Source organism: Rattus norvegicus, chromosome 14 (genome assembly GCF_021556685.1).
Source record: "Rattus norvegicus strain SHRSP/BbbUtx chromosome 14, alternate assembly SHRSP_T2T, whole genome shotgun sequence".
Taxonomy (NCBI): Eukaryota; Metazoa; Chordata; class Mammalia; order Rodentia; family Muridae; genus Rattus; species Rattus norvegicus.
In genome coordinates, this window is record NC_141547.1 from 80,479,505 (window position 1) to 80,498,674 (window position 19,170).

At 41.7% G+C, this 19,170-nt stretch overlaps 1 protein-coding gene across 27 annotated transcripts in view; it reads right to left on the reverse strand.

The window, feature by feature from the left end:
- The window catches only part of Grk4 (G protein-coupled receptor kinase 4), a 75,043-nt gene that overhangs the window by 16,028 nt on the left and 39,845 nt on the right, over positions 1–19,170 (reverse strand). For 19 of the 27 annotated variants that reach the window (XR_015636797.1, XR_015636796.1, XR_015636795.1 and 16 more), the window contains 1 exon segment: positions 14,068–14,258. The exons of 4 other annotated variants lie outside the window; for them this stretch is intronic. Coding sequence is in view for 11 of the 23 variants with exons in the window: in XM_087584184.1 (XP_087440310.1) it covers positions 14,068–14,258 (191 nt within the window). In the remaining 12 variants the exon portion in view is untranslated. 27 annotated transcript variants of the gene reach the window in all.

Below are 19,170 nucleotides of genomic sequence, written 5' to 3' on the forward strand. Positions count from 1 at the left end.
AGTATCTTCCTAATTGCTAATTGATATAGGAGGATCCAGACCACTTTGGGTGGTGCCATCCCTGAAAAGTAGGCCTGGGTTATATAAGGTGTTCGCTGAATGAGCCAGGAAAAGTAAGCCAATAAACATTTCTCTAAGGTCTCTGCTTCAGTTCCTGCCCTGACTTCAGTCAGTGACAAACTGTGGCATGGAAGGGTAAGCCAAATCCTTTCCTTCCCCAGAGTATTGGTCAAAGTGTTTTATTACAGTGACAAAAACTAAACTAGAACAAACAAGAATTGTTGCAATAATACATACTGGACGCTAGTCAAAAACCTGAAATCTAAAATGCTTGGAACCAGATCTGATCCACTATGATGCATGCTTAGATAAGGAATGCCCAACCCAAAGCAGTAACAGTAGCCATCTATCACTGATTACCCACTGTATGTCATGGCCATGAACTGAATATGCACTTTCTCTAGTCATTTACACAAAGATTCTTGATAGTAAGTACAGACATGGTGCCTTAGGGTTTCTATTGCTGTGAAGAGACACTGTGACCAAGGCAACTCTTATAAGGGACAGCATTTAATTAGGGCTGGCTTACACGCTCTGAGGTTCAGTTCATTATCAACATGGCAGGAAGTATGGCTGTGTCCAGGCAGACTTGGCACTGGAGGAGCCAAGAGTTCTATATCTTGACTTGAAGACCAACAAAAGACTATCTTTCAGGCAGCTAGGTGGAGAATCTCAAAGCCCACCCCCACAGTGACACACTTCCTCCAACAAGGCTACACCTACTCCAATAAAGTCACACCTCCTAATAGTTCCCCTCCCTGGGGTAAGCATATTCACTACAATCCACTCCCTGACTCCCATATGCTTGTTCAAACACATGAGTTCATGGGGGCCATACCTAGCTATAGCATAATGCAAAATATATTTAGTCCAACTTCAAAAGTCTCTGTCTATAACAGACTTAATAATGTCTCTTCTGAAATTCATGCAATCTGTTAACTATAATTCCCCTATAAAAATCAAAATCAAAAAGCAGATTACATGCTTCCAACATCTCAGGATATATATTATCATTTCAAAATGACATAGTAAGGATATCCTGGACAAAAGCAAGACCAAAAGTCAACTGGGCAAACTCCAAACTCTGCATCTTCATGTCTCATTTCCAACTCCTTTCTGATTTGATGACTACAGCACAATTCTTTCTATTTGAACGGTTCTACTCACTGCTAGCAGCTTTCTACTCACTGCTAGCAGCTTTCCTCATGACTTTGACATCTCTAATATTTTGGGGTATCCAAGGTAACTTCACTTCACACCTTCTTGTTAGAATGTCTGGGATCCAATCATGGTCTTCTGGGTTCTGCCACAGGGCTTGGGTCTCTTCTCCAGCATTCTAGGCTCCGGTTGAGTCCACTCCACTGCTGCTGTTCTTGGTGATCATTGTATAGTACTGGCATCTCCAATTCATCTAGTCTTCCATTGCAACTAGACTTCACCAATAACCTCTAATAGGCTCTCTTCATGGTGCCAAGCCTCAACTTCTTTGCAAGACCCCTTCAGTCCTAGGTTGTCAACTGCAAATGGTGTTTCTATGGCCTCTTACAGTGAGTGCCAAGCCTCAGCTGCTCTCCATGACCTCTTCACACCTTCAAAATACCACATGGGTGATCTTACACATTACCAAGTGCAGCTGCAGCATGAGGTCCAAGCTTGGCTATCCCTGGAACACAACTTCTTTGTGCTCTCAGAAAATACTTTCCAAAAGATTTCACTCCAATGATGCTGGTCTCTTCTTACACACCACTAACTTCTTAGCTACAGCTAACCAGCATCAATTGTCCCAGCAATTATCCCTTCTATTCTTGACACTAAAGCCAGAGCCATATGGCCAAAGCTGCCAAGTTCTGCTGCTTGCTGGAGCTAGAACATAGCCCCCTTGTTCTATTACATTATCACCAGCTTTCTGTTTTCCAATTCCTTCACTGCCTGAGCTTGGCTGTGTCCTGGAACTTGCTCTGTAGACTGACCTTGAACTCAAGAGATCTGCATGGGTCTGTCTCCTAAAAGCTGGGTTTAAAGGCGTCTCACCATGCCTGTGCTTAAGCTTTTCTTCACCTAGAACTTAATCTGTCCCAGGCCGGCCTTAAACCCAGAGTTCTCCTGGGACAGAGCAAGTTCTCCTGGCCTTGAACCTCTGTCTCCTGGGATTAAAGATGTGTACCAACCACCATGCCTGGGCCTAAGCTTTCCCTGGCCACTAGCCTCAAGATCTGGATCTAAAGCCTATGTCTTCCAGCCTCAAAACATGGATCATAGGTGTGTCCTCCATTTCTGTATTGTAGTTCATTCCAGACTAAAAGTCCAAATTATTCCTTGTACAACAGCAAATGCATAAACAGTAAGCTTAGCTAGGTGTAATCTTGCCCCAAAGTCACCACTCCCTTAAATATGTTTATCTCCTTGAACACAGGATTCTGCTCCATTTTACTTCCTGGTAACCCTTTATTACTTGAACCAAACATCTTATATTTTTTCTTTTAAAGCTTGCTATGCTTCATCAAAATACTCTTCATGAGACTAAATCACAGCACAGAATCTAAACTGGATTGTTTGAGACCTCCTTGGTCAATACAATTAATCTGAGTATCTTCAATTTAGCCTCAGGCAAAAAGCAGCCACATTCGTCTCCAAAATATCACAAAAAAAAAAAAAAAGTCTCTAGGCCACATACTAACATTCTTCTCCTCTGAAACATCTTGGGCCAGGTCTATACATTTCAAATCACCCTTCGCACCAATGTTTTCTATAGTCCTACTAGGATTGTCCTTTAAGCCCCACTTAAAGCATTCCACAGCTTTCCAAATTCAAAGTCCCCAAATCCTCAGGCCTATCAGAGGAATATTCCATTCCTGGTACCAGTTTTTGTCTGGAGTCTCAGTGTTACAATGCATCATACACAACACCAGCTTACTTTTCTGGTTTCATACTCCGCTTCCTACTAAAGGTAGTACTTTTCCATTTCAATCCCATTTTACAACCTGTTACCGAGTCTTGAGATAGCAGAATTGCAGATACTCTTCAGAGAGAATGCTCTGAACTGGTATGAATCACCTATTATCCCTCATTTTAGGCCTGCCTGCCACCACAGGATGGCTTTCTCCTTTTTTCATTGATGCCTTGGGAGAACGAGTCATCGGGCTTTTCTGGGGAATGAGACCAAGAAGGGGTAGACCAGGGCCACACTAAAGAGGAAAGCTGCACCCACAATGTGAACAATTCAGAATGACACTAAGAGAAGAGCTTGAGGTTGGCACGACTCAGAACAACTGGAACATTAGCCTCAATGTTTAGACCAGGATATTATTTTTTTATCAATCATTCCATTCATTTGCATCTCAAATGATATCCCAATTCCCAGTAATCCTCCCTCCCCTTTACTTCTGTGACAGTGCTCATCCACCCACACTCCAGCACCCTCCCCACCACTCCAGCATCCCCCTATGCTGGGCATCAAGTCTCCCCAGGACCAAGGGCCTCCCCACCTGTTGCTGTCAGGCAAGGCCATCATGTGCTACATATATATCTGGAGCTATGGCTCCCTCCAGGAACACTCCTTGGTTGGTGGGCTAGACTCTGGGAGAACTGGGTGGTCATGCCAGCCTTTGTTGTTCTTCCAATGGGGTTGCAATTCCCCTCTGATCCTCCAGTCCTTCCACCAGCTCCCCCACCAGGTTCCCTGAGCTCCATCTGATGGTTGGCTCCAAGCATCCACATCTGCATTGGTCAGTTGCTGGCTGGACTTCCTCAGGAACCTTCACACTAGATTACTGTCAGCAAGCACCTCTTGACCATAGCAACAGTGTTTGGTCAAACAGGGTTTGGTGTCTGCAGACATGATGGATCCCCAGGTGGAGCAGTCCATGGTTGGCCCTTCCTTCAGTCTCTGTTCCATTTTTTTGTCCCTGTTCTTCCTTTGGACAGAAACATTTCTGGTAGACCAGGATATTAAACAGAGCAAGATAACCTTAACAAGCCCTAGCTGCAATCTGTCTTAGGGAATAGTGACACGGCAGCAGAAAACTCTGCATTTCAATGAGCAGGCTCAGATCACTGGGAGTTTGTCACTGCATAGGTAGCACCATCGCAAGAAGAAACTCATAAACTGTGACACTTATTTCTTTGGCAAAATAACAAGATGTCTGCCCAGCTATCCAAATATGAGCCCCACACAAGTGGCTTATCCAATGAATTCTAACAATTTGCTTTTTTTTTTTTTTCTTTTTTTCCGGAGCTGGGGACCGAGCCCAGGGCCTTGCACTTGCTAGGCAAGCGCTCTACCACTGAGCTAAATCCCCAACCCCAACAATTTGCTTTTAAAATACTTTAAAAGAGCTCTTCTCTCCTACTACATGATCCTCTTTCCAGGAGTTCATCTGCTTTCTCTTCTGCAGATATCAATAGATCTTTACTTTGCTAGTGCTCACTGTCAGAAAATTATCTTACTGCCCATATATATAATAAGCATCTAGACACCAACATGCACAGGAAAGAACTGTTCTCCTGGTTGGAGCGAGAATGGAAAGCAAAGACAAAGGCACTAATGGGCTAATTGCCATGAAGAGTTCTTTAAGATTTATTTTTTATTACTATTTATGACACACATACATATATGTGTGTGTATGTATGTATGTATGTATGTATGTATGTATGTATGTATGTATGTATATATATAACTGTTCCTATGGATTGAAGCCATGGGTATTTGTGAACTACCTGATGTGGGTGTTGGAATCTGAACTCTGGCCTTCTATAAGAGCAGCAAACACTCATAACTGCTAAGCTGTTTCTGCAGCCCCTACTGCCATGAGTGTTAAGTGATCTTTACTAAGAAACTTGGACCCAGTACCTTTAAAGAAAGCTAGTATTATTCTGAGTCCATTTTCTAAAATGTTGAGTTGCCTCTGAAAGCAACTCAAGAAATGGGTTTACTTCCTAGTATAGGTTAAGTATAACTTATTTAAAATATTTGAGACTAAGAGTACTTTTGGATTTCAGACTTTTGAAATACTTTACCTACATAAATGAGATACTCTGAGAACAGTCTAAGATATAAACAAAGTCTCTTATGTTTCTTATACATAGTGTGCACATAACCTGAAGGCAGTCTGCACGCTATTCTTAGTGTGCATGCACCTGATTGTCGTATTACAGACTGAACCCAGGCCTTACACGTTCGAGGCAAGCACCCAACCAGTGACACACCTCCAACCTTGCACCTGCACTGACTGTGACTTAGCACATGAGGTCTGGTGTGTGATTTCCCACTTATGGGAGCAGTGCTCAAACATTTTGAGGGCTAGAAACATAACTCAATAAATAAACTGCTTACCACATAAACCTGAAGACTGGAGTTCAGACTTTCTGAACTAACATCAAAGGTACACAGAAATCACAGCAGCCTGTAATCCCAGAACTCAAGAGGCAGAAACTGGATATCTATTCCTAGGGCAAAACTGTTAACTAGACTGGCTGGAACTGGTGAGTTCCAAATTCACCAAAACCCTACTACAATAAATAAAGTTGAGAGTGATCAAGAAAGAAAACCAGTGTCAACTTAGGACCTCCAAATGCATGTGTTCACACTTGTACATGTACCCACACACACATGTGCATTCATACACAAACAGACAAGCATATACTTATGTGCAACTCACACACACACACACACACACACACACACATGGGGGGTTGGATTTAAAATACTTTCAAATTTCAGATATTTGGATTAGAGATGTTTAAATCATATTGTATATGAAGAACTACATAGTAAGAGGCAGAAATTCTAACCTAAAAGAATATGGTTCAGAGCAGTTCTTATAAACATTGTAAAGTGCAATCTTTCCTTAGCCTTACAAGTTTCAGAAAGCATAAAAAAGCTCTGGTCTATTATTTAAACTACTCACTATAAATCCTTCTGTGTGTCTTCATCCAGCTCCACCAGCAAGGTATGCGCTTTGGGGGGCAGTACTGTGTTTGCCTTATTTCCCAGAGTATACCCTAGCATGGGGTTCAGGCATATATCTGCTGCTGATAAATCTCGTGTGAAAGCTTACAATGCCTAAGTAAGGGCCTATTTGACCAACTCACAACTGGAAAACCTGTAAAGTCCAACTATGTCCTTCTCGGGTTTTTCTTCTCCACACTATTCCCACCACCCTCTTCCTTTTCCTTTTATTTTGCTCTTTGGAGGCAGGGTCTTAAAGAAGACAAGACTGTTCTCACACTCTCCATCCTCCCACTTCAGCCTCCCAACAGGTGCATGCCACCAAGTTCAACTCCCTTCTTCATAGAGTGGAGAAATGGTTATTTTTTTCAATCCACAATTCAATCACAAGGCAAAGAGAGTCAATGAACAGTGAACATCCATTCCCTTAGTAACTTTATAACAGCATTTTCTCTGCATGCTTACAACTACAGCATTCTACTAAGTAGATGAAGCCACACGGTCTGCATCTTACTTGATAACAAGTAGAACACTCCACTGAAACTACAAGACAAGACTTTAGTTTTCTCCTGTTTTAGAAAATATCAACACTAGAGCCTGTTGGACAGACATTCCTTCCCTATTCCTCTCTGTGAATGAATGCCATCCCGTCAGGAAGATAAAATGGCAACGCATGCTATGATGGCTAGTGCTTCTCAGTGTCAACTTACTATCTAGAAAACCCTGGGAGGTGGGTCTCTGATTGTGCCTGCTATGGTTTCTTTGTGCAGACTTGGTTTTCCTAGAAATTATCTCTATAGACCAAGCTGGCCTTGAACCCACAGAGAATAGCCTTACTCTGCCTTCCAAGCTAGGATTAAAGGTGTGCACAGCCACTGCCTGGTCAGACTTCATTGACTGAATGGGAATTCCTGCCACTGTGGTTGGCACCACTGCCCTGGCTCAACCCTGGCCTGCATAAAGCAGAGAAAACACCTGAGCAACAAGCATGCACCCAATGCTCTCATCTGACTTCATTTAAATGTGACTAGATCCCTCACATTCCGACTTCTTGACTAAGATGAGCTACAACATAGAGCTGTGAGCTAAAATAAACTTTTTGCCTTGAAGTTACTTTTGCAAGAGTATTTTATCATAACAATGAAGAAAGAACCTAAGATACCCCCAGCTGCTCTAAAACATTACATGTTCTGCAGGCACGGTTTGTTTATAGCTAGCATAGTTTTGTTATTTACAGGCTGCCTCCTAACTATAGTGACACTGGGAAACAAAACAATTAATTAATTAATTAATTAATAAAAAGACCATATCAGAGAGCTGTTTCATTGAAGATCACTGGAAAGGGCCTTCACCTAAAAGAACTGCAGCACTAAGACTCTCAAAAAGAAGGCCTTCTCCCCACCACCCTCTCATCCCCCAGCTTTCTCTCCCATTGACTGGGATCCTACAGGACTCCACCCATTCAGGATTCCCTTCATCCTTCCACCTGGTGTGCACTACATCTGGAAACCCTGAGAGGGGGGAAAGGGGAAAGCAGAGGATGGTAAACCACAGCTGGACCCCAAAACACAAACCACATATAATCATCATCCTGGGTTCCACAGTCCTAGAAGAATATAAATTTATTTACAAAAGAGGTCATAAAGTTGACATACTAAACTGTGTCATGAGAAGGTCCTAAATTAGAAACTTTAATTTGCACAAGATAACTGACTTAATGATTAAACAGATAAATTTAACTCCCAAGTAGAGAAGTCCCCTTGAAAGCTAACAATCTACACAAAGAAAAAAATGAAAACGGCAACCCAAGTAAAACAGAAATAACTGATGTCTGTTTAATATTTGATCAGAGAGAAAGCATGGTCTCCATACCCCTCAAGATAAAACAGAAGTAGGCTTGGCCTTCTATTATACAAACTCCAGATTCTGCTTCTGCTCATGCCATCACACACAGCTTCCCATGGGTAACGTGGAGCTAGCCTCCACGTCATTCTCAAACTGCACTGTGTCTGTAGTCACTGCACACAAACACAGAACACTGTCAGGCTAGATTTTCTCATGTTTCTAGGCTTGAGATGACGGGCTGAGGAAAGCTTTGAATACAGCCATACAAATCCTCTTCAAGGACCATGAAGGGCAACATGGCTCTACTTCAGAAAAACAAGAACAAACAGTAGCCACTTAGACCGTTTCGTAGAAAACATGGTGGTATGGATACAAAAATCCTAAGTAATGCACAACACACTTCTAAAGTTAATAAAAACAGCTCAGGAAAAATACAAGATCATTGCATAAAATCAATTCTATTTCTACATTATAGCAACAAATAATCTAAAAATAAAAGTTAAGAAAACAGCACTAGGAAATAATGAAACTCCAAGGAACAAACTTAATAAAACAAAGCATGAGGTGCAGGTACAAAGAACTACAGAATACTGCTCAGTGGGCGGCAGATGGGATGGCAGAAGATAGCCGCGAAGCCTCAGTGTGCTCACCAAGTCACCTTCCCCACATGTGCGCTGACAGAAACACTCAGGAAGCAACTTGGTGCCTTCTTAGAAACCAACAGGCTGATCCTAACTTGGTACGGAAATGCAGAAGACCTGTCAGGATGACACAAAATCAGCTAAAAAGAACAGAGTTAAAGGCTTGTATTTCCAGATTTTAAAACTTTTTTTAAAAGCAATATAATTAATTCAGTGATTTTTGACCCCAAATCAGACAAGTAGCCCAATGGAATGAAGAGACTTGAAATTTGAGAAATAAACCCTCCCTCCATTTACTGGTTCTAGACAAAAGTGTCATGGTCATTCAATAGGAAAATAGAGTACTTTTAAAAATGGTGTTGAGGTACATATTAACAAATCCTTACTCCAACCTACACTATCCAAAAATTAGCATTAAAAACATAAAACTCTTACAAGAAATAGAAGAGGTAATGATTTATTAGGTATGGTACCAAATATGATAGGTAAAAAGAAAAATTTGTGAATTCAATTTGTTAAATTTTTTTGTACTTCAAAAGACAACATTAAGAAAATAAAAGTCCGCTCAGTGGTTAAGAGCACTGACTGCTCTTCCAGAGGTCCTGAGTTCAATTCCCAGAACCACACGGTGGCTCACAACCATCTGTAATGGGATCCGATGCCCTCTCCTGGTGTGTCTGAAGACAGCTGCAGTATACTCATATACATAAAATAAATCTTAAAAAAGAAAAGAAAAATTCAAACCAAAGGAATTGGGAAAGTGGCCCAATTAGTAAAGCACTTGCCTAGCAAGCATCAGAACCTGAATTTGTAATCCCACCAATGTCAAGATGAGACAGACAGATCACTGGAACTTGCTGTCCAGTCAGCCTAGCCTACTTGATGAAGTTCCAGGCCAGTGAGAGACTACCTCAAATAGAAAGAGGAGGCAGCTAAGAAACAATATCTGACATCATACTCCGAATTCCAACTACATAAATAAGCACAAGAGTGTGTAAACACACAGGATGGAGATAAAGGAGAGAAGGAAAGGAAAAGAAAGTGGACAACAATAGGAGGAATGTTAATTATATATAGTAAATACCTTGGTTCTAGAAAAATTAAAAACAATAGCTTAATTTAAAAATATGCAAACTATTTGTATACAAAATTTACCTAAGAATATATAAAAATGGCCAGTAAAAGTCTAAGAACATAGCATGCACATATCCACAGTATGACTCCCCAGTACCACAGCACTACCAAAACAAACAAACAAACAAACAAACAGGCCAATTCTAGGCTTTCTGTTACTATGACAAATACGGAGACAAACAGTTTAAAAGGTTTTCTTTGTTTTGGTTTGGTTTTGGTTTTTTATTTGTTTGCTTTGGCTCATAGGAGAAGAAGCTGGGTGGCTTCGTTGCCTTTAGGGCTTAGATGAGAAAGAACATCATGGTAGGTGGTGGCTGTTCACCTCGTGATAGACAGGAAGCAGAGAACTGGATAGGAAGAACCCAGGGACAAGACAAATCCTTCAACCCTTAAGAGCATACCTGTAGAGACATATAACTTAACAGTGGACAACAGGAATGTGTGGTAAGAGTGTGGGAGTGAAGAACGGAGCTAGACAAATGTACCTATTTGGTTTGTATTTTTTTTTGTCTTATTTTAAATGAAAGTTGACTTTTTTTTTTGTAAGTTAACTTCTTAAATAAAAAATAGTGGTTTAATCCCAGCATTTGGGAGATAAGGGCAGGTAGATATCTGTGAGTTCAAGGCAGCCTATTCTACAAAGTGAGTTCCAGGACAGTTAGGCCAACACAGTTAGAATCCCTGTCTTGAAAAACCAGAGGAAAAGCAGAGGGCGGGGGTATGTGTACAGAATACTTTTCTTCTCAGGCCTCTTCCAATACATACACTTGATTTCATTCACTTGTTTTGTTTTCTACCAAATATTTTAAACTGTGTGTTTTTAACAAAGGAGAGGTATAAAACCAACCATGACAGCCCACAGATCATACAAGCAAGTCTTTGTTGCCAAGATCATGTTTTGCACTTGTGGGCCTGGGCAGCTCATTGTTTGTGCCTATCAAATATTACAGCAGTCTTACTGGCTGACAGCAGTCCTGAACCATCCTGAGCCAGGCACCTTTGCTGACTTCATGTTTGAACAAACCCAAGAGAGCTCTGTAGAGAAGAAAAAGACAGAGTAGTCCAGTAAAATGTGAGATAAGGTCCTTGTGACCCTATGGCTTCTTCTAATGTCCTCATTAAGATATAAACCAACACAACATAAGACTTAAAAGGCCCTTGATTACTTCTGCCTATCTCCTCCAAGCACATGGGTTTCAGTGGACTGCTATGCTGGCTTTCTCCAGGACGCTCACAGAGGCACATCCAACCAGGTGAGGCTATCTTTCTCCTCCCACTTTCCAGGCTCATTAAAAGCAGGACTCCTGAAAGACTCTCATGAGTTGACTGTATGCAAATGTATGGGAAGAATAAGGCTCACCTCGGCAAAGACTCAACTGTGCCAAAGTACCTGCTTGGAGCCAGGTATCCTGGCTCTATGCCCCCTCTCGTAGGCTCTCAATTCTGACTGCAAAGAAAGCACACATTCTTCTGCTTCCTGATCTTGAGAGTGCTGAAAATTCAAACTTTTAAAACTTTATTGTCTCTCTAGCTCATGGTTTTAATAAAGTTCATCTCTAGTGGTTCTATACACTTTTAACCCCAGCAGAGGTAGAGGCAGGAAGATGTCTATGATTTTGAGGCCAGCCTTGTCTACACAGCAAGTTCCAGGGCAACCAAAGCTACATAGTGAGACCCTAGCTCAAACAAAACAAAACAAATTTCATCATTCTAGCATATGGTTTAATAAAAATTGCCAAGTGCCAACTTATAAAAATAGGAAAGAAGATATTGAAAATAAAACACCTTTTCCTTGAGGCATACCAGTGTTCAAACAAAAGAGAGGGCCATTTTTAGAAGCTGAAAGTCATTCATTCATAAAACACTTGAAGCACCACTGAAAGTAAGCACCATGGATACACAGGGTGGGAGAAATGGACCAGCTTTCATGGAAATGCCCCAATCATACCTTCTCTATGCTGCCTAAACACCAGTGAAAGATTAAGAAAACGAGATTCTTCCAGGCAACCTAGGAATTCACCTTGAGGTTGAAGGCAAACAGGTGTGTCTCACCTGAAGTCACTTGTAAACACAATTTATTCCTAGAATCCTCAATTCAGATGCAGCACCTATGTCTCTAGACAATCATGGTCAGGACAGTAATTTCCCCTTGCTGACTGAAGGTCAGGCTATCAGCTCCTCTGCAGTGCTGGTTGTCTGGTCTGTGGGAAACAATCTGTTATAAAATATATAAGGTAGAGAACAAAATGAAAGCCCTCATTATAGAAGGAACAAGAGCAGGGCCTCTCAAGAAGCTCACAGTCTGGTGTAACCAACTCTTGGTTGAGAGTTGCCCTTCAGAGCACTATAGGGATGCTGGAGGGACAGCATTCAGGCTGCCAGGAAAAGGATGTGGTGGTTTGAACAAGAATGGCTCCCATGGGCTCACATATTTGAATGATTAGTCACCAGAGAGTGGAATTCTTTGATAGAAGAATTGGGAGGTATACTCTTATTGGAGGAAGGTTGGTGGGCTGTGAGATTTCAAAAGCCCTTGCCAGGCCTAGACTTTCTGCCTCTCTGCCTCCAGATCAGAAGGTAGCTCTCTCAGCTACTGATCCAGTGCCAGCCTCCATGATGATAAGAACTAAGCCTCTGAAACTGTAAGCAGCCCTAAGTGGGTGCTTGCCTTTATGAGTTGCCTTGGTCATTATGTCTCTTTGCAGCAATAAACAGTGACTTAGACAGAGGCATTCCTGGAATACCTCAGGAACGATGAGCAGAGGTCCTCATATCAACAGGAATGGGGTTGCAGTGAAGAAGGCATCCACAGAGAAGTACACTACCAAGACTGGAGTTATAAAGACTTCTTAGATGTTCTGGAAAGCACAAATGTACTTGTATAACAAGGGCTGAGGGAATCAATGAGGGTTATCAGGAAACAAGGCTGGAGAAGTTAGTAAAAAGCCGTTACCCTAAAGGGTCTGGTGAATAAGGGTTCCATACCAGAGGAAGACACAGTGGGGTCAGATCTGCATTCAAACATGCCTTGTCAGGATCTTCTGGAAAATGCACTGGGGCAGCACAGCAGTGTGGGGAGAAATGCAAGCTTCTGTCAGTTGGCTAACAAGAGAAAGACATGGACTGAGCTGCTCACCATGGAAAACAGTCTGATGAAAATATTCCAGTGTGAAGTGATGACCAACTGAGTGGGGGAGGTGAGAGCCAGAGATACACAGGCCACTCTGCAATTTAGTTTTAAAAAGCACAGGGGTTGGGGATTTAGCTCAGTGGTAGAGCGCTTGCCTAGCAAGCACAAGGCCCTGGGTTCGGTCCTCAGCTCCGGAAAAAGAAAAAAAAAAAAAAAAAAAAAAAGCACAAGGTTAAAAATTCTCTTTAGAGGCTAGGGAGATGGCTCAGTGGGTAAATTTGCTGTGCATGAGGTCCTGAGTTTGAATTGAACACCCAAACCCATGGTGATATACTGTGCATCTATAATCCCAGTGTTCCTATGGTGAAATGAGAGGCAGAGACAAGAGATGCCCAGAAGCCCACAGGCCAGCTATCTTGATGCACACTGCAGCAAACAGGAGACCCTATCTCACGTAAGCTGAAAGGAGGTCACTGACACCCAAAGCTGCCCTTGGCCTTTCACACGTGTGCTTCTGGAAACATGCACACACACAAGCACAGTCACACAGACAAGTATTATTTTTAAAGGTAAGAAATTCTCATTAGGGACTGATTGGCAGGTGAATATCTGAAAGAGAAAACAGAAGTGCCTGGGAGACTGATCAAAATGAGATTCATTGAATAAAAAACCCAATATCTAAGAGAGATGAATTATTTTCAAATGTAAATATACTGATTGTTTAAGCTAATTCTAACCACAAAGACTAATTTTATTTTACTATTTATTTACTTATTTATTTAGGTTTTTCAAGACAGGTTGTTTTTGCATGACCCAGACGGTCCTGGAACACTCTGTAGACCAGAATGGCGGAGAGAGATCTACCTGCTTTTGAATCTCAAATACTGGGATTAAAGGCTGTGCCATCATTGGCTGCATTTGATTTTCTTAATAAATTCCAAATTGAAAACATTTTTAATACATTTGATTCGGTCATTTTCTTAAAACATTATGATCAGGGCTGTCAAGTATCTCAGAATTCTGGACACAGGTTTTCTCATGCTTACACTATCTATTTGATTAGCTTAAGGAGAAAGTTCCCCTTCAAAAGACAATGTCTTAGAAGAGTAAAGATAAACAAAGAAGAAAACCAAGGTATATTTCTGACTAGCTATGTCCTACAGTTAAAGGGACAACCCCCTTCAGAATGCCACCCAATGCCTCCCTGTTGCCTTTCCCATCCCGTGACAGCAAGTATGAGTCAGAGGAAACACCCAGTGGAAGCCAGGACTTAGGTGACCAGGCTTTAACACAGGTTGCACCATTCTTACCTGTATACAATTCTTTCCCTCTGTAAATCTTCCAAGCCACAGCACAGCTCTGCAGCATAGAACACAGCTCTCTGCTCCTCAAAGCCAGGATTGCCCAGGTTGTAAATGTGGTACTTCAAATCCCCTCCATTCATAATGGTTAGCACCAAACACAAAGCATCCTTGGTTTCATAAGTGTAGGCTAAACTAACCTAAAGACAACAGCATCATAAAAAACTGCTTGTTCACTGCTGACTTACTCTATTTGCTAACAACAACCCAAATTATCTATTAGGTTTATAATTACAACACCAAAACAATATTGCTTCAGAGAATTTCACACCACACACATCATATGCCTCTGGACTCAGCAAACATCTCATGCAATTCTGCATGGATACTGAGCAGTCGGACACTGATTTCTCCACACTGTGGTCTGACTGTGTGGCACTAAGAACTTCTAGAGCACCTGCATTCAGTAGTGCTGGCAAGATCTTGTTGTTCCATACTCCTCCAACAGTTGGTGGTATTGATCCTTTATGTTTGAGCCAGGATGGTCAAGGTATTAATGGCTTCTGATTGAGGGGTTTTGCTACTGTCCTTTTACGTTTCTGATGCTGAACCACATCCCCAGTCCTTGGTTTTGGAAGACTGGGTCTCAATAATTAGCCTAAGTTGGTCTCCAGCTTACTGTATAGCTAAGGCTAGCCTTGAACTGTAATCCTTGTTTTAATTTGCAATGGCTACTCATACTTTTTCTTTCTTTTTTTTTTTTATTTAGAGAATACTTTATTAGTTTTTGTAATCAAACCCACGTATATAAGACCTTACATATTTAATACAGTGTGTTACCCCTGTACAAATGGAAAAAACTTAAGTTCAACATTTCTAGACCAATATGGCTGTTAATTTCTGTACAGTGCCAACTCAACACAGTAAACGGGGATACTTTTTTCGAAAGTTGACAGCACAGGTAAAGTTTCAAAAAATTCAAATTATATATCTGTATATATATATTTATATTTATATAAAAAGACCAATAATAGCAGTGTGTTATGCATCAACAGCAGCAACAGCTTTTCCAGGTTCTGCAGTCATCTGAACAAAACTGTAGAGACATCCAGCACACTCCATTAAAAAAAAAAAAAAGTAAAAAAACAAAACCCGAGAAAACAGCACAGTTCTGTTACTCTTGTGGTACCTGGCACCATTTTTTTTTAAATTAGCTTCTCAATCATCATCTGGAAAGAAAACATTCTGAGCAACATCATTAAAAACAGCTCTGATAAAGCATGGTCACTACTACGTATCATAAAGCAGGTACAAGCTATTTTACATCCACAGAGGTATGATACAGTACTGTCCTACATCTATAATACTAGAGGATACAATTTAAAAGGCATTATTTGAGACTTGATTCTACTTTTCCAGCAGAGGGCCCAAATGATGGTGTGACACAGCTTTGTAAAGAAACATACTCTAGACAGGATTTCCTTTCACTAGTGGCACACTTCTAAGGATTCATTCTCTCCATGAATGTCAGCTAAAACCATTATTAAAAAAATGAAATATCCCTAGAACAAAACCGTATAACCACCGGATTCACATGAAGATGACCTAGTGGAGACAAGCTGGACCTCACCTTACCAACAAGCTATCAAATCTGTTATGTTTAAACAGTGAGACCTCCAAGGAAGGAGATGCCAAGTAGTGCTTCAAAGCTTCGGACCACAATCAAACACAGCATCCTTTTCAACAGAAGCAGAAGCTCATCTGAATATGCTCATGGATGCTGACATCAACATTTAATCATCTCCTCACTCATCCAGGAAGAGGGGGAGATCAGTTACTACTGTACTTTAATGTGTTCAACAAAATCACCATGTTACAAAAATAGCAAGCTGCCATAATAAAAAATAATGCTCCTCTATCCAGCACCAGATAGCATCATTTTACTTTCAAGCCTAGAAATTGCACACTTGTATATAAACCAATCGAAGATGAGGATTGAGAGTTCATCTTGGTGGATTTTTCCTTTGATGAATATGAAGTGTCCTTCCTTATCTTTTTTGATGACTTTTAATTGAAAATTGATTTCATTTGATATTAGAATGGCTACTCCAGCTTGCTTCTTCTGACCATTTGCTTGGAAAATTGTTTTCCAGCCTTTCACTCTGAGGTAGTGTCTGTCTTTGTCTCTGAGGTGTGTTTCCTGTAGGCAGCAGAATGCAGGGTCCTCATTGCGTATCCAGTTTGTTAATCTATGTCTTTTTATTGGGGAGTTGAGGCCATTGATATTGAGAGATATTAAGGAATAGTGATTATTGCTTCCTGTTATATTCATATTTGGATGTGAGGTTATGTTTGTGTGCTTTCATTCTCTTTGTTTTGTTGCCAAGACGATTAGTTTCTTGCTTCTTCTGGGGTATAGCTTGCCTCCTTATGTTGGGCTTTACCCTTTATTATCCTTTGTAGTGCTGGATTTGTAGAAAGATATTGTGTAAATTTGGTTTTGTCATGGAATATCTTGGTTTCTCCATCTATGTTAATTGAGAGTTTTGCAGGATACAGTAACCTGGGCTGGCATTTGTGTTCTCTTAGGGTCTGTATGACATCTGTCCAGGATCTTCTGGCCTTCATAGTTTCTGGCGAGAAGTCTGGTGTGATTCTGATAGGTCTGCCTTTATATGTTACTTGACCTTTTTCCCTTACTGCTTTTAATATTCTTTCTTTATTTTGTGCGTTTGGTGTTTTGACAATTATGTGACGGGAGGTGTTTCTTTTCTGGTCCAATCTATTTGGAGTTCTGTAGGCTTCTTGTATGCCTATGGGTATCTCTTTTTTTAGGTTAGGGAAGTTTTCTTCTATGATTTTGTTGAAGATATTTACTGGTCCTTGGGGCTGGGAGTCTTCACCCTCTTCTATACCTATTATCCTTAGGTTTGATCTTCTCATTGAGTCCTGGATTTCCTGTATGTTTTGGACCAGTAGCTTTTTCCGCTTTACATTATCTTTGACAGTTGAGTCAATGATTTCTATGGAATCTTCTGCTCCCGAGATTCTCCCTTCCATCTCTTGTATTCTGTTGGTGATGCTTGAATCTACAGCTCCTTGTCTTTTCTTTTGATTTTCTATGTCCAGGGATGTTTCCATGTGTTCTTTCTTGATTGCTTCTATTTCCATTTTTAATTCCTTCAACTGTTTGATTGTGTTTTCCTGGAATTCTTTCAGGGATTTTTGCGATTCCTCTCTGTAGGCTTCTACTTGTTCTCTAAGGGAGTTCTTTATGTCTTTCTTGAAGTCCTCCAGCATCATGATCAAATATGATTTTGAAACTAGATCTTGCTTTTCTGGTGTGTTTGGATATTCCGTGTTTGCTTTGGTGGGAGAATTGGGCTCCAATGATGCCATGTAGTCTTGGTTTCTGTTGCTTGGGTTCCTGCGCTTGCCTCTCGCCATCAGATTATCTCTAGTGTTACTTTGTTCTGCTATTTCTGACCGTGGCTAGACTGTCCTATAAGCCTGTGTGTCAGGAGTGCTGTAGACCTGTTTTCCTGTTTTCTTTCAGCCAGTTATGGGGACAGAGTGTTCTGCTTTCGGGCGTGTAGTTTTTCCTCTCTACAGGTCTTCAGCTGTTCCTGTGGGCCTGTGTCTTGAGTTCACCAGGCAGGTTTCTTGCAGGGGAAAAGTTGGTCCTACCTGTGGTTCCAAGGCTCAAGTTTGCTCGTGGGGTACTGCCTAAGTCCTCTCCGCGGCGGCAGCAACCGGGAAGATCTGCGCCGCTCTTTCCGGGAGCCTCCGTGCACCAGGGTTCCAGATGGCGTTTGGTGTTTTCCTCTGGCGTCTGGATGTGCACAGAGTGCAGTCTCTTCTGGTTTCCCAGGCGTGTCTGCCTCTCTGAAGGTTTAGCTCTCCCTCCCACGGGATTTGGGTGCAGAGAACTGTTTATCCGGTCTGTTTCCTTCAGGTTCCGGTGGTGTCTCAGGCGCAGGGGTCCTGCCGCTCCTGGGCCCTCCCCCACGGGAACCCAGAGGCCTTATACAGTTGCCTCTTGGGCCAGGGATGTGGGCAGGGGTGGGCAGTGTTGGTGGTCTCCTCCGCTCTGCAGCCTCAGGAGTGCCCACCTGATCAGGCGGTGAGGTCTCTCTCCCACGGGGTTTGGGAGCTGAGAGCTGCTGCGGGCCAGGATCCGCGGGTGTGGGCTCATACTTTTTCTTATAGTCACTAGTCAGCTGTAGCCTTTTTTGTGAAACATCGTTATACTTTTGTTTTGTTTTGCTTTTGAAGAAATGATTCCCAGGCTGACCCTGAGCTCCTGGGATCAAGTCATCCTCCTGCCTCAGTTTTCTGAGGTTCACCTGGCCAAAAATAATATTACTCCTCTGTCCCTTCCCCCTCTTCCTATGAGATGGACTTAGTGCTTTATATCTGCCAGGCAGGGCTCTACCACAGAGCTAAAGTCCCAAGACCTGGTAAGATTTGCTCACTTTTCGATTGTCTTGTTGACAGTTCAAACACAAATGTACACATACACATGTGAACCCATCCTTCTGGGATTTGATCATGATTATACGAAGCTCATTTCATCTCTAGATCAACTGAGAAGAACCAGCATCTTCACAACACTGAACCATCCAGTCTAGAGAAATGTTCCCCCTGTTTAGGCATTCTTTAATTTCTTTCAACAGCACTCACTGTAGAAATCCTGCACATTTTGTAACACTTTTATCTAAACTGTGATGGCCTTAGTGCTATTAAAAATGTTATCAATATGCTTTCCAGGCTGGGGACATGGTTCACTGGATTACAGTGCTTGCCACATTGGCACAAGGACCTAAGTTTTAATCCTAAATTTAAAAAAAAAAAAAAAAAAAAAGAGCTGGTCATGAACACCTGTAATCCTGGCCCGGAGTGGAGGGGTGAAGTGAGGGTGGGTCAGGCTTGCTAACCAGGTAGCCCAGCTGGAAAAAACAAACAACAAACAAACCAGCAAATTCCAGGTACAGTCAGAGACTGTCTTGGGAAAATAAGGTGAAGGGAAATAAAGTAAGACATTCAACTTCTTCCTCTGGCCTCTGGAAGCACATACATAGGTAGGCATGAACTTGGTGTGAACTCACAAGC